The sequence below is a fragment of the Diadema antillarum genome, unplaced genomic scaffold, assembly GCF_040938485.1.
Source record: "Diadema antillarum isolate AM-2024a unplaced genomic scaffold, OU_Dant_1.0 seq00000068_RagTag, whole genome shotgun sequence".
NCBI lineage: Eukaryota > Metazoa > Echinodermata > Echinoidea > Diadematoida > Diadematidae > Diadema > Diadema antillarum.
Window position 1 is genome coordinate 587,453 of NW_027271167.1, and position 14,161 is coordinate 601,613.

Here is a 14,161-nt window from a genome sequence, read left to right on the forward strand (position 1 = left end):
TCAATCTGAACATCTATCCATACACACACACACACATAACCCCCCCCCCCCCCCCACTAAACAAAATGCCAGACCATGAGAATGGATTATTACTTTTTGTGGTGTAAATAGCCTTTGATCCCGAACAATGAACTCGCCACAGGAAATATTGGTGGATGTGGCTCCATGAACACCTATGCGATTGTCATGCCCTTCTATTCGCAATGACTCAGCATTTTTTTCGGGGGGGGGGGGGGGGGGGGCGAGGAGATCTGGCATTTTGCATTCTATCTGTAAGTATTGCATGACGCATTCAAGGAGACCCTTCAGTATTGACAACCACCATGAACACCAAATATTTGCGTAGGGCAATATCATAACGTCTTTACGCTGTTGTGTCCAGGACAGGTTTAAGACGAGGAAATGATTCCATTGCTGAAGAGAAAAGATAGATAATAATCTGTGGTAACAGAGGAAAAGCATTATATCCTCATCTTTACGGCCACGGACATTAAAATTGACCATGTAAATTCTCACGTTTTTTTAAATACGTGCTCACAGTCTTTCAACTTCTATTTGTGATGTCGTCATATGCAGTATTGCTGTTATATATATCTCTCCTCCAGAAGCATTGAACTTTCTTCACCGCTAATTTAGCTCATAATGTTCTCCATAAGTATGACATGTACGATATCAAATACATATTACATTATATACATATTCACACATACATTCATCATTACATACGTACGTAATATATACATCATATTCCCCATCATGACGAGGGAGATAAGATGGCCTCGCTACAGGCATGTGGACGATTTTATCATTCCTATTAACCCCCTGATTTGTTCACCCTTGACAGCTGCTGTACTCTCTGCAATGTTTAATACAGTCATGAATGCAATATATGATAAAACATAGACATGATACACGCATACACACACAAACACACACACACACACAGATATACATACATGTATATGTATGTATGTATATAAACGTATATATCATATATATGTATAAATAATTATTCTGTCGTGGACATAACGTGAGGACAATCATTGTGTTCAAGTCTTAAACTTGCGATGAAGCAAGTCGAATGTTACCCTATCAAAAAAAAACAACAACAACAAAGCAACAACAAAAAACAAACAAAACAAAAGCAACAACAACCTGCTGCGATAATAAATGCCATCTTTGAATTTTTATTTTTATGGTTGCCCATGGTGAGCATTAAGCCATGGATGAACACAAAACGTGTCACCTTCACAAGCCGCAGGGCGATTAGCAAAGTTTCTTGCTTTAAATGATACATTTAATCATGAAGCATGATTTGATACATTCTAGCACTTCATAATTTATGATATCAATGATGATTAGATTGTTTCGCATCTTCCTACATTCCTAAATAGTAGTGGATTTTACCGACGGAGAGGTGGACAAGAAATGCCTCAATAATTTTTATAAACAGATTTCAATTTCTTCTCATGAGGATTTGTTTCCATCTTAAAATCGTTCTCATTTTCAAATCAGCGTCATGTAATTAATAAGGAGCTTCACTATTCTCACGCCCTGTAATATTGCATTAGGCTCGTTAAGCATCCCTCCCCGTCCAAACATTAATACGTATTGCTTGTCTAAACTCAATCGCAGCTATGCATATTTCAAAAAGCACTGAAGGTGAAACTAAAAATAAATTGATATTTGAGTTTCTGCGTCCTATGTGCATATCACTGCGTATGATTTTAACCTACTTTGGAATTTTCGGGCGTTGCTATGGCTCTAATCTGCGGATACTCGGTAAACGCAAACAAACGGCGTTGAAACACGCCCAGTAGTCAGTAGTCAATGAGAGCAAGCATGCATTAATTCATACACCACCACACACATCGCAACCAAAAGTCTGGATAACATCGTCTCACCTCCCTGGGATAATCGACCGTAGTACATTATTACTCCAGTCGTGTTCAATGCGCTACCTAGGAACAACGCTTCGAGGGAGAGAGATATAGCGACTGGTAATTTAACTGCATTATTTTTAACTACAACTATTGATTCGCTATCAACCATTCTCACCAGACGTTCAAGATGGCGGCATCGAGTGGTGTCAAAAGTAAGCCATATTTTCCCTATGATTTCGTGGTAGATTAAGATGAGTGCTGATACAACTGATTAGGTCTCGTTTGTCATATTATTATACCCAGTGTAAGGGTTTGTTTCTATAGGATCTTCCCTTAATGGGGGGGGGGGGGGGTGCATGTGTTGGGAGAAAAAGTTCAGTGGAAGTGTTTCAGCCCTGCGTTCAATTGATAGCACAACTTAACCAATATTGGAAAAGGTTCCAGAAATATTACATCAAATCCACACGTTTGTCCTGCATTGCAAGGACCGCTTTACAGTCATTTATTCTATTTCTTTTATGCACTTCATTGCATTCTTGGTTCAGTTATACATTTTAATCTCGATTTCCCTTCCATGTCACTTCAATGTCATATTGCATGTTCCAGAGATGCCAAGTTCAAAACACTTTTATGAGTGAGATTTTTATGACTCGGCGTCTCGGCGCTCGCGCGCATGCGCACACGAACGAGGAGGGTGTCCCCCTCCCATGGTAAGGAGCTTTTTTAAATTATTAGCTCTTAATGATGCGATCTGGTGCATACTTAAGTGACTATTTTTTACTAATTTTGAAAGGCAAAAGGGAAATATACCTTCAATTGCAACTATCACTTTAATCCTTTGAGCTATGCTCCTTATCTTTGGCCCAAATTGCAGACTTCACCAGATGCGTGAGAAAAATGGGTGCCATGCGTGAGATCGAGAGACAGACCCTAAATGCTTGAGTCTTACGCAGAATGCGTGAGACTTGGTAGCTCTGATGTTCTCTTATTTCGATGCCGTCTCCATAGATTCGTTACCATGTCAATACTCATTCGGCTAGTTATCAATGCTATATACTTCGGTACCGTCTGCAATGCCGCTCGATTGGAATAATGATGCGTAACGTTTGAAATATTGAACATGTGCGAATATTCATTGATCTTTTGCTTTGTATAGAGCCATTTTCCTGAAACGCGGGAAAAACGCAGCATAACAAAATTGCTTCTGATCTAAATTAAATTGTACGATCCCATATCTTTGTCAGCTCGTTTATTTTCTCTAACCATTTGCGTGCCATGTTAATTTTCCCGTCCATAGGCATAATGTGTGAAATTTGTGCAAATCTGTCTCGTCGGCACATAAGGGAACGCAAACCCAAAGAGCAATGTGGATTGAGTGAAAGCAGCAGCATTATTAGAAAACATCGGTGAAAGTTTGAAGAAAATCGGACAATCGATGAGAAAGTTATGAATTGTTAAAGTTTTGATGTTGGAACCGCTGGATGAGGAGACTACTGGAGGTTATGACGTATGAGTGGACAACAATAATAAAGAAATTATAGAGAAAATTCCACAAAAATTCATTTTTCATGAAAATGACAAATTCCATCTACTTCATGCTAACTATATTATGTTAAGGGAAGCAATTATTCCTCCTGCTTTCGGAAGGCGGTTAGTCAAGTGCACTTTCATAATGCTAGAAAAGTAGATTTTTGTTGAGTTTTCTTTATGTTTTCTTTGTATTGTTGTCCACTCATACGTTTCAGCGGTTCCAACACCAAAACTTTAAAAATTCATAACTTTTGCATCGATTGTCCAATTTTCCTCAAACTTTCACTGATGTGTTTTACTAATGTTGCTGCTTTCACTCAACCCACATTGCTCTTTGGGTTTGCGCATGTAGGTGTGACCAAGATAGTACGGTGGCAAAATTGAACGCATGCTCCTTAGGCCTATTATTGACACAGAGTTTGATGAGCAACTTTTCGAAGTGGTGTATTTACGCATTAGATATTTTGTGTAAGGCTAACGCGTTTCTGTCACATAGCTGGTTATGGCGTAAATAATCTTGAGTTATACACGCCATTAAACCGAAACAACAACAACAACAACAACATAATTTATATCGAGAAGTAGAAGGCCACTTGATAGGACCATAACTTGTGTGAGTTTTGGTATATACTCTTGAAAAAAAGTTGTGAAACGTAATACACGTATGTATGCACGGATCAATTTCAGCGTGAATATACTTTTGGCCATGTTCATGTTTTGCATAATAATGTACATGTAATGTATGCTAAAGCGTTCGATAGTATTAGCACCCAGTCAATTAAAAATGCAAAGACGTCTTTCTTATAATAGGGTCTGTATCATTCTATGAATATAGCCACAGTTCAAACGATGCATAGCCATAACTCTAACGAAATTATCCTGATGCTGTTCTTCACATGTTCGAACACTCTTCCATCTTTTTTTTTTTAAAGCTCAGAGTGCATCTAACTTTGACATAGTATGTTTCAAAATACGATAACGTTTCTCAGTATTGGCTCAGGTTTATAGGCCTGTTTACACGGGTCAGCCCTGTATGATGTATCTAGGGCAGGCTGATTGGCGGTCAAACCTATAACCATGCCAAGGCATTACATGAATTGATGCAGTTTCATGTGAAAAAAAAAATGATTGCCAAAGCTTTAACATTCTTCACAGCCAACACAATTAAGTACTCTTGAATAGTACAGAGAAAAAGAAATGATCAGGTTCCGATACACGATGTGGCAAGAGCGGCAGTGACTTAGTTTGCGTAGTGGTAGTCTAAGTACCTATACAGACCTTAGTTTAAGAGTTTAACACAATGAATGAATGCATAGTACAATGTATATCCTTTTCGCACAGTGGTTTTGGTGACGGGCTCGTCGGGCTACATAGCCACTCACATTGTGAAGCAACTCCTGGAGGCCGGCTACAAGGTTCGAGGGACTGTGAGGAGTCTAAGCAATCCAAAGAAAGTGGCGCCATTGAAAGAACTCTGTCCCAATGCTGCACACGAGCTGGAACTGGTGGAAGCCGACTTGGTAAAAGATGAAGGATGGAAAGAGTGAGTTTGTGATGTTTCAGTAGGCAATATAACTCAATCAATCAATCAATCAATCAATCAATCAATCAATCAATCAATCAATTAATCAATCAATGAATCAATCAATCAATCAACAAACAAACATAACCAATATGCATGTTAATTATGCCACTAAACACACACACACACACACACACACACACACATAACTTGGGTGTGTATTTAAAGGGATTTGTATAGTTGAGTTAGAATGAGAGGGAGCGAAGTTTAGTATACATCCCTTTATTCCTGTTTCCATGCGATCCCCTTGTACAGTCAAAGCGATTAGCCTGACATGTCTCCTGTGATAATTACAAATTCTATTGGAATTCTCTGTGATCGGAGTGTTTAAACAGTTCTCTTAATTTTCGTTTGTTTTCAGAATTCAAAGACGCATACTCCATGACAGAATGCGTTCCTAGTTATGATCTTAGAAAAAGTGTGTTTTTTTTTTCCTTTACTGTACAGAGCTTATAGGAAGAAAATCCCAATTTTAAGTTGTTTGTAGAACTTCATATCTCGTGGGGTTTTTGAAACTTTTTAAGCGTTTAGGAGCATTAGCTTTAGATAAAGCTTCTCATCAATCCATTCATGCCATTAGGTTTATGTGACAACTATATATCCAGCATAACATCCACGTTGTGGTTAGAATCCCTGAGACCACGCGTATGTGTGTGGTTAGATGACTTGCAAAAAAACAGAAGACAAAAATGGCATGTTCTGGAAAGTTTGGAGTTGAATAGCAATACACGTTAAATGTTTGCGCACTCCCATTTGCATTATTACAATGTACACATTCACTGGAAAGCACTCCCTCTCAGTGTATACTGTCTGAATCATATATATTTACCCAATATTGTTATCACTGCGCCGGTATGTTATGATGGCGAATGAGATGCATGTAGTCTAATGCAAAGGTTCAAGGTCGATAAATATCCAAGTCGTTCTGAATTGCTTCATGAACGCATTCCGTCTCACATTGCACCATAATTATGTTGTGTAAATAGCATTTTATCAAAAGAACATAACTAAATTGTTCGTAAACTCAGGACTTCCTATTGGTCTATAGTTGAGGAGTCGTTCGTCAAGTACCTAACATGGGAAGGTCATTTCTGAGGTCTTCCTGATAAAAAAAAAAATCAATGTTTTGGTCAAAGTTTCCCTGACACCGATGGACACTGTTTTCCCAAGAAAAAAACAAGAAGTTACCACAAGAGTGACAGTACTCAATTGTTTTATAACCTGAAATATATACAGTGAAAGTACTCCATTGTTGTGCAAAATTCAAACTGGGATAGATTTTATTCAATTATGATTAGACACGCGGTTAACATGGACATGACTCTCCTACTACAGGGTACGTTATTAATGCCCCTCCCACTCGAAGCACACCAGAACCTGTTCAATTTAGAATAATCTATTTTCATTTTCTTCCACAAAATATAATAGAAGATGATTACGAATTATCTTGAGTGCACATTGGTTGACTGCAGAGTGAAAATAAAATCGTTTAGGAATTGAAAGTATGTTTAGGACCTATACATACTGTAGTTTAAGACCAAAATTGTTTCATTGTCTATTCAGTACACTCACTCCACTGTCTGGTAAGCGGTGTTACCAGGCTGGCATACCAGGGTGGCATACTTCTACGCAATCATGCTGAATCCGTCCCTATTAACCTTCAGCCTCCTACGATTGAGTAGCTACCAATCGATTTGCGTACAAAGACTCGGTGTGTGAGAACATTTTGCTTTAACATACGAAAGTGCCGTACCTGGGTCGAAGCCGGAATTACCTGAAAAAGCAGTGAACTATAATGCACTGGGCCACGACACACCTCTGTATGATTGTATGATATGTTTGATATGCCAGACACGGTGTCTGATTTTGCTCGCTCCAGGGCCGTCCAGGGGTGCAGCCATGTCCTCCACACCGCCAGTCCGTTCCCTCTTGAGAACCCGAAGCATGAAGACGAGCTCATCAAACCCGCCGTAGAGGGCACAACGAGGGTTCTCCAGGCATGCGCAGATGTCGGAGGAGTGAAGAGGGTGATAGTCACGAGTTCTTGCGCAGCTATTTCAGGTGAGATGGGCATGAAATTTGTAGCTGGTCTTGTATATGCAAAATGAAATTGGTATGAACATTTCATTACGAAGAATTATGATTTCATACTCGAAAGCTCATAGTCGCCGTCAGAGACCACAAAGCCAGTCGAAGTGAATCAAATTAAATTCTCCTGATATGACTTTGACATTCAAATATTAAAGAAAACCACCTGACGTCATCTTTTCCCGTTAGAATTGCTGTTGCGAAATTCAGGCAAACAGGATGCAAGGATAAACGTTACAGTTTGACTCTGAATTTATCAGCAAATTCGTATGATATAAAAATATATGACATTTTGAGTTGTGTACGAGCGTCAATGACGAAGAGTTAGCTATATCTCGCTGAATTAAGACATATTGTATAAAATCAAGATATGACAATTATGTATGAAGAAAAGAAAGTTCACAGAGGGGAATGACATGGGCTTAATGCAGATGTTTATATCAATTCATTACTGATACGCTTTATTGCATCCAAACATAATATCTCCATACTCTTATTCTCCTTCGTCTGCTATAATATATATGTATATATATACACACACATGCACACACACGCACACACACACACACACATATATATATATATATATATATGTATATATATATATATATATATATATATATATAGTTTTCTTTCTTATATTCTCATATAACACTCAGACCATAATGATCTGTCACACATAATTTTTTTTATACACATAATTCGTCAATGTTTCTATTTGTGTGTGGTTAGGTGATCTTTTCCCTTTCCCCCTTTTTTGGAATGTGATGTCGTTTCTTTATTTGGTTTGATGCTTTCCTATAGACCTGATGGAGAACAACGAAACGCCCATAGACGAAAGCCAGTGGAGGAACCTGAAGAGTCCCCTGAACGACACGTACGGAAAGAGCAAAGCTCTTGCCGAGAGAGCCGCCTGGGACTTCGTGGAGAAAATGCCAGGTACTGGTAGATGTTTCATTTTTCAATCGAATCGTTGTACTATTTATGAATATATGGAATGTAAAAGTTCGAAAAATGGTTCCATTGCCAACCATTCTATAAGCTGATATGGAACGTAGAAAACTAACTAAAAATGACTTTTGTCATCGAATTCAAGGCTCATGAACTCATACTCATTCCTACATGTTCTGGTAAAATGATAATTATATACGAGTGAAAGTAACTTTTGGTGTTGACCTTTAAACTACGCTTTTAAGGTTCCGTTAGTGTAAGTTACAGCTGCTTTACTCAGTTAGGCCTATATTTAAGTCAAGAGCATGCGGTACAGAAATGCAAAGAGATGTGTGATCTTTATGTGTGTGATATGTGTGATACCTCCTTGTCATAAGTCACATGTACTTCTAGCACGGAAGTGCTAGGAGGACCTAACTCTATACATGAGGGAAAGATGGCCAAGATGCAAACCTGAATGTCTATGACAATCGCTCCTGTTCTCGTCGTAGGGCCTTATTCTTAGTCTCGTTCTACATTTTCCTGTTGCCAGCGGAGTCCAGGTTTGAATTGGCCACCATCAACCCGTCAGTGGTCCTGGGACCCGTTCTCTGCGGTACGCCGGGGACCAGCGTCCAGGTCATTCAGACATTAATGGAGCGCGCTACGCCGGTGGTGCCCAAACTCAATTTTCCCGTCTGTGACGTGCGCGATGTGGCTAGGGCCCACGTCATTGCCATGACCCTACCAGAGGCAGCAGGTAAGTCCATCAAGGGGAAGGGGGAAGTCCAGTTTCTTATACACAGAGGGACTTACAGAGCAACAAAATGAATGTACAATATGCCAAAACGATAAACAACTGAGCTGAACTGTTCTGAATTTAAAGAGAGGGAATATAATATCATTCTGACGTTTGCATTACCCATGTATAGGCCTATATTGTTTGGAAATGAAAACAAAACATGAATGAATAAATGAATATCGTGGTGTATTTTAGAAACTGCTCTGTCGCTTTCATGCAAATAACAATCAGCTGATCAGGGGGCACTGGAAATGGACAGTGACTATTTGAAAGTGAATTTCAGATATTTCTAGTTATGTGTTGAATGCTTGCATATTCATCGATGTTTTCATGGTTTTTGCCATATCTTATTCACTGTCATTTCTCTGCGAGAAATTCGTACTGTTTTTATTTCAGAGCTTCTCATTTCTTGGGTTTTTTTTTGCATCTTCATTTATGAATTAACAGGTAACCGACACATCATCTCGCCGCACAACCTGTGGTTCAAAGAAATGTCCGAGATTCTTCGCCCTGAATTTAGGGACAAAGGTATGGGAAGACACAAAAGCAAAATGCTTACAATTTGACCTTTTACTTACCTGCGATATTAACAATGTTCCCATGCTTATGTATGTGTAAAGGGCTTCATTTTCTTATTCCGAAGCTTCGTTATTACGAAGGTTCGTTTATTCCGAGGTTCGCTGATTCGGAAATGAAATAAGGTTCAATATTCCAAAGGTTTGTTATAAATCCGAAAATAAAAAAACGGTTCATTTTCCGAGGGTTCCTTAATCCAAAAATTAATTGTGGTTTCTAATTCCGAACATTGAATAGTACGCACCTTCTTTTCATTTTGGGATCGACGTGTGTTATCTCCTTTTCGGTCTAGCGAACCTACAAATTAACAAACGTCACCATCTAGCGTAATTGTACTTTAGAATGGGAAGCGTATACTGTTTGACATACAAACGTATTTAGAGGGGTTACAGCTCGTTATTCCGAAGGTTCATTATTCCGAAGGCTCTTTATTCCTAAGATTCGTTATTCCGAAAGTTCATTGTTCCGAATTTCATTTTCGGATTAACCAATCTTCGGAATAACGAACCTTCGGAATAACGACACAAATTTTCGGATTAACGAACCCTATTTCATTTTCGGATTAACGAACCTGTAGATATATGAAATTTGCGTGTTTCGGATTAACGACCCTTCGGAATAACGAACCTTCGGAATAGCGAACCTTCGGAATAACGAACAGCACCCTTCAGAGGTCATGATAGAGAGAGGTGAAATACATCACGAGATACTCAGAGGCTTTGGATTTCGTCCAAGATAACATGTTTTATCCACTAGGTCCTTTATTACCAAAGTGATGTGCGTCCACGTGACTTCTGCTTATAAACTGATTCACTTCAATTCACTCCAATGACTTTATTTTCTGTCGAACAAAGGCGACACATAATACAAAGAATACAAGCAAAAAGTAAAGAAGTACACGCTATAAAGTATAGCACAAAGTGTATGTGCAAATTAATGTATAATAGTATAAGAAAAAAAAGACACACAACACTTACTTTGCAGAAAATATGACATTAAGAAGTGACAACAGCAAATGCGAAGAAAGCCGTTTTTACACTGAGTTAACTCCTGTCAAATAATAATTAATCATAATCACACATAATCTCAGTCGAAAATCGCACAGTCGCCTATCTATCATATAAATACGTATGTAGGATATGGTTTATCGTCAGCGAGAAATCCCGCAGCTCGAAAGATGATATACGGTTTCTTCACATCATAAGCCTACAGAATTCACAACTAAAAGTACATTGTACAACACAATTTAATGTAATGCATGATAATACAAGATAAGACGAAATATGGCAGTTACAGTGAATAATTATAAGAAAAATGAAACTTACCCATCTTTGACATTGTTTGAATTATGCTGTATTCCTATTCATATATTGACTTAACATTATCTTTTTTTTTCTACCAACCATAATAGGTTACAAGCCCCCTACTGCCATAGCCCCTAACTGCGTGCTCCGATTTGCCGGTCTGTTCAGCCAGAGTGCTAAATCTATCGTTCAGTTGTCCGGCTGTGTGGCTAAGTTTTCGGACACCAGGGTGAGGAATCCATACCTCCATACCACCTGATAAAAATACTTGTCAATGACTCTAGAGCATGTATACATAACTATGCAGGCATAGATATTTTAAAACAATAATATGATTACTTCGCATCTATTCACTGCGGAGCTAAGTTCAACACATAATTTGTGAAAGGAGAACATAGTTTTCCCGCGTTTTTTACATTTTAGCAATCATTAGCAATGTAAGCGTCATGTTTGCAACTGTGTGGGCCTGTTTTGTTGTTCGCATGCGGCATTCCACAACAAGACTCCGTTATTCAACAAAAGATTAAATGTTGCAATCACACCATTATGTTGCTCCTTGAATTAGTAAAGAAGTTTGAAATACTCACAAGACCTCCAAGAGACTTCATGGGACTTGTTGGTAATGGTGGGAACTTTGTGCAAATTCGGAAACAAATCCGTTTTCAGAACTACTGAAGTTGTCTCACACAAAACGACGGTGCCTACTTTTCCATTTCGAGTCATATTACTATTCTCTGTATTACTCAATAATGTACTTAATCTTACATGCATGTACACTTCTCAATCAGCTGTTGGCATTGCCATTTTACTTCTCTTTTGAATATTTCGTTGATTCTAACGAATTCTATTCCTCAATTCATTCACCTCCCTCTTTCGCTCATAACAGCTGCGACAGGTTCTCGGTATTACCCCGTACGACCCCAAGGACTCCCTGATCGACATGGCCTACTCCTGCATCGAAAAGGGTTTCATCGTCCGCAAGAAGGGTTACTACAACCCGAAGGATAAACAGGAGACGAGCTAGACCGAAAGGAGACGAGCTAGACCGAAAGTAGACGCGGAACAAAACTGTCCGGCAGTTGTAGCTGCGAGTGGTTTGTTTGTTAGATTTTTCACGGCAGAAGAAATCTGATTAAAACATGCTGAAATGGTTAGCTTCTGTGGACTAGACAACATTTCAAAGAAATTTTATCAGATAAAAACTCACAAGGTTCTATTCATCCGATACTTAGAAATCTAACTTATGGAGTTTTTGTTAAAAAAGCAAAGAAATGAGCGGTTTTGATGTTGTGTCATGATTTATGTAAGAATGAAAATTTGTGTCTTCATTTGAATTTTTGGTCATATAACTTTGCATACGATATCGATTGCTTCTTCATTTGAATCCTATTTTGGTCATATATCTTTGCATATCTTTTCACTTGAAGAATTGTCAAAAGTGTCAAATTCAGTATAATTTCACAACTGGTCCTTAAATTGGTCAAACATGATAAAAGTTTAAAGTATTTTTTTTCTCTCACATTTGCAAATTACTGTATTTTTATAGTATTGTACAAATCTAATAATTAATGAAATGATGGTTAATGGATTATTCCAGTTGCCTCAAATGTCCATTCAATTCAATATATGCAGGAGGACGAGGTGACAGTTTCTACGTCGAAATGACCTCACAACTTGATAGGTGAAAGGTCGCGATAGGGAAAAGAGAAAGAGTACATCATTCACCACAATTGTATGTGATAGGCACTCCCTTGGGCAAGTGAACTGTAAGAGCATAATGATTTCCACAAAATATATCTATTACGACAATGATCATCGAAACTCATTGATACACTTTTTTTTCTCGATTCGAGGTGTTCATGACTCTTTGCATGTACATGACCAAACATCATCTGTATAACCGCATTAAAAGAAATCTTGATATGAAAGCTTTAATTATCTTAAAGGACAAGTTCACCTTCATGGACATGTAGGTTGAGTGAATGCAGCAATATAAGTAGAACACATCAGTGAGAGTTTGAGCATAATCGGACAATCCGTTAAAAGGTTTCTGCTCAGTCACGGCTGGATGAAAAGACTACTATAGCTTGTGATGTCACATGAGTACAACGATGTAAAGAAAGAACAAAGAAAATTCAACATATTTCAATTTTTCTCGCATAACAAAAGAATACTCGACTTCTCTCTTTCAGAAGGCAGGGGGAATGATATTACCCTTAACATACGTCAGTAGCAAGTCGAAGAAATGTGCATTTTATTCACAAAAGTAAAGTTTTGTTAAATTCTCTTTTTATTTTCCTTGTATAGTTGTACGCATGTGACATCTACACTGTAGTAGTCTTCTCTTCCAGTAGTGACTGCGCAGATACTTAAAATATTTGTAACTTTTGAACGAATTGCCCAATTTTCCTCAAACTTTCACTGATGTGTTCTACTAATATTGCTGCATTCTCTAAATACTTATGTATATGAAGGTGGACTTGTCCTTTAAGTTTCATTGAAGCCATCCAATTCCGTCTATAGTGTGAAATAGCAAAGTTTTGCATTTCAAACGAACATAACAACAACAAAAAGCGACTAAAAACCGTAAGCAAGGAAACAAGGAAACAAGCAATCAAATGGAAATGAAAACGGTGCCAAATTCTTGTGAAGCGTTTGTGATTAATAACGTCCCTGGCGAGTAGGTAACGATGGCAATGATTTTGAGCGAAATGATGAAATGATGAAGGAACGTTTTTATGTTTTATCTTCGTGTCTGTCTCATCCATCACATTGTCAAGCATTTACAACAGTTCACGACAAGGAAACATAGATGACATGTTCAACATGAAATAATATACAATTGTCAGGCAGTGTTTTAGATTCTATTTTCAGGTTTGAAATTACGTGAAATTAAGATAAACTTGTACCTTGTGAAATGTCGTAAGTTGTAAATCGCTGAAATATGTATATATTAGACCTATATTATGCTAAGATGATTTTACGTTCTTTTGCAGACACACTTATACGATATGTTTCTATAGTCATGTTTATATAACAAATTGGTCCTACGTTACAGTTCTATCTGTATATTGAAGGCTGTACGAATGAAAGATGCAATCAAAAATTTCATAGACATCAATGTTGTCACTATAGGTTAAGCAATATCGGTCTGAATCAGGGTAACAGTTTTAAAGTATAAAGATGTTAATCACATAAATGCTCCTGAAGTTGCATATATATATATTTTATTTCAATTTATAAAAAGTAGATGATAACTGAGTAGGTAGATAGATAATTTTTGTGAGTCTACAGTCAACTATAGATAATTTCATTTCCACTGCAGTATGCATTCTCACTCCTTGTACATACAAATTTTAAGTTTAATATGGAAAAAGTAGGTTGTAATAATTCAGCATGTTAAGTGCTCTTCAAATGGAAAAAGAAAAAAAGAAAAAAGGTAATTATTGGAAGTTACTCTTCCGAT

At 37.8% G+C, this 14,161-nt stretch overlaps 1 protein-coding gene across 2 annotated transcripts; it reads left to right on the forward strand.

The window, feature by feature from the left end:
- Window positions 1–1,871: 1,871 nt before the first annotated feature.
- On the forward strand, window positions 1,872–13,916 carry LOC139725918 (uncharacterized). 2 transcript variants are annotated; one of them, XM_071636997.1, is made up of 8 exons: window positions 1,872–2,095; window positions 4,755–4,956; window positions 6,875–7,056; window positions 7,888–8,022; window positions 8,567–8,773; window positions 9,263–9,343; window positions 10,803–10,924; window positions 11,582–13,916. In XM_071636997.1, the coding sequence occupies exons 1-8, from the start codon at window positions 2,071–2,073 to the stop codon at window positions 11,717–11,719; spliced, it is 1,092 nt and encodes a 363-aa protein (XP_071493098.1). In that variant the 5' UTR covers window positions 1,872–2,070; the 3' UTR covers window positions 11,720–13,916. The 2 variants fall into 2 exon arrangements, with proteins under 2 accessions (XP_071493098.1, XP_071493099.1); XM_071636998.1 differs by lacking the exon at window positions 10,803–10,924.
- Window positions 13,917–14,161: the final 245 nt, after the last annotated feature.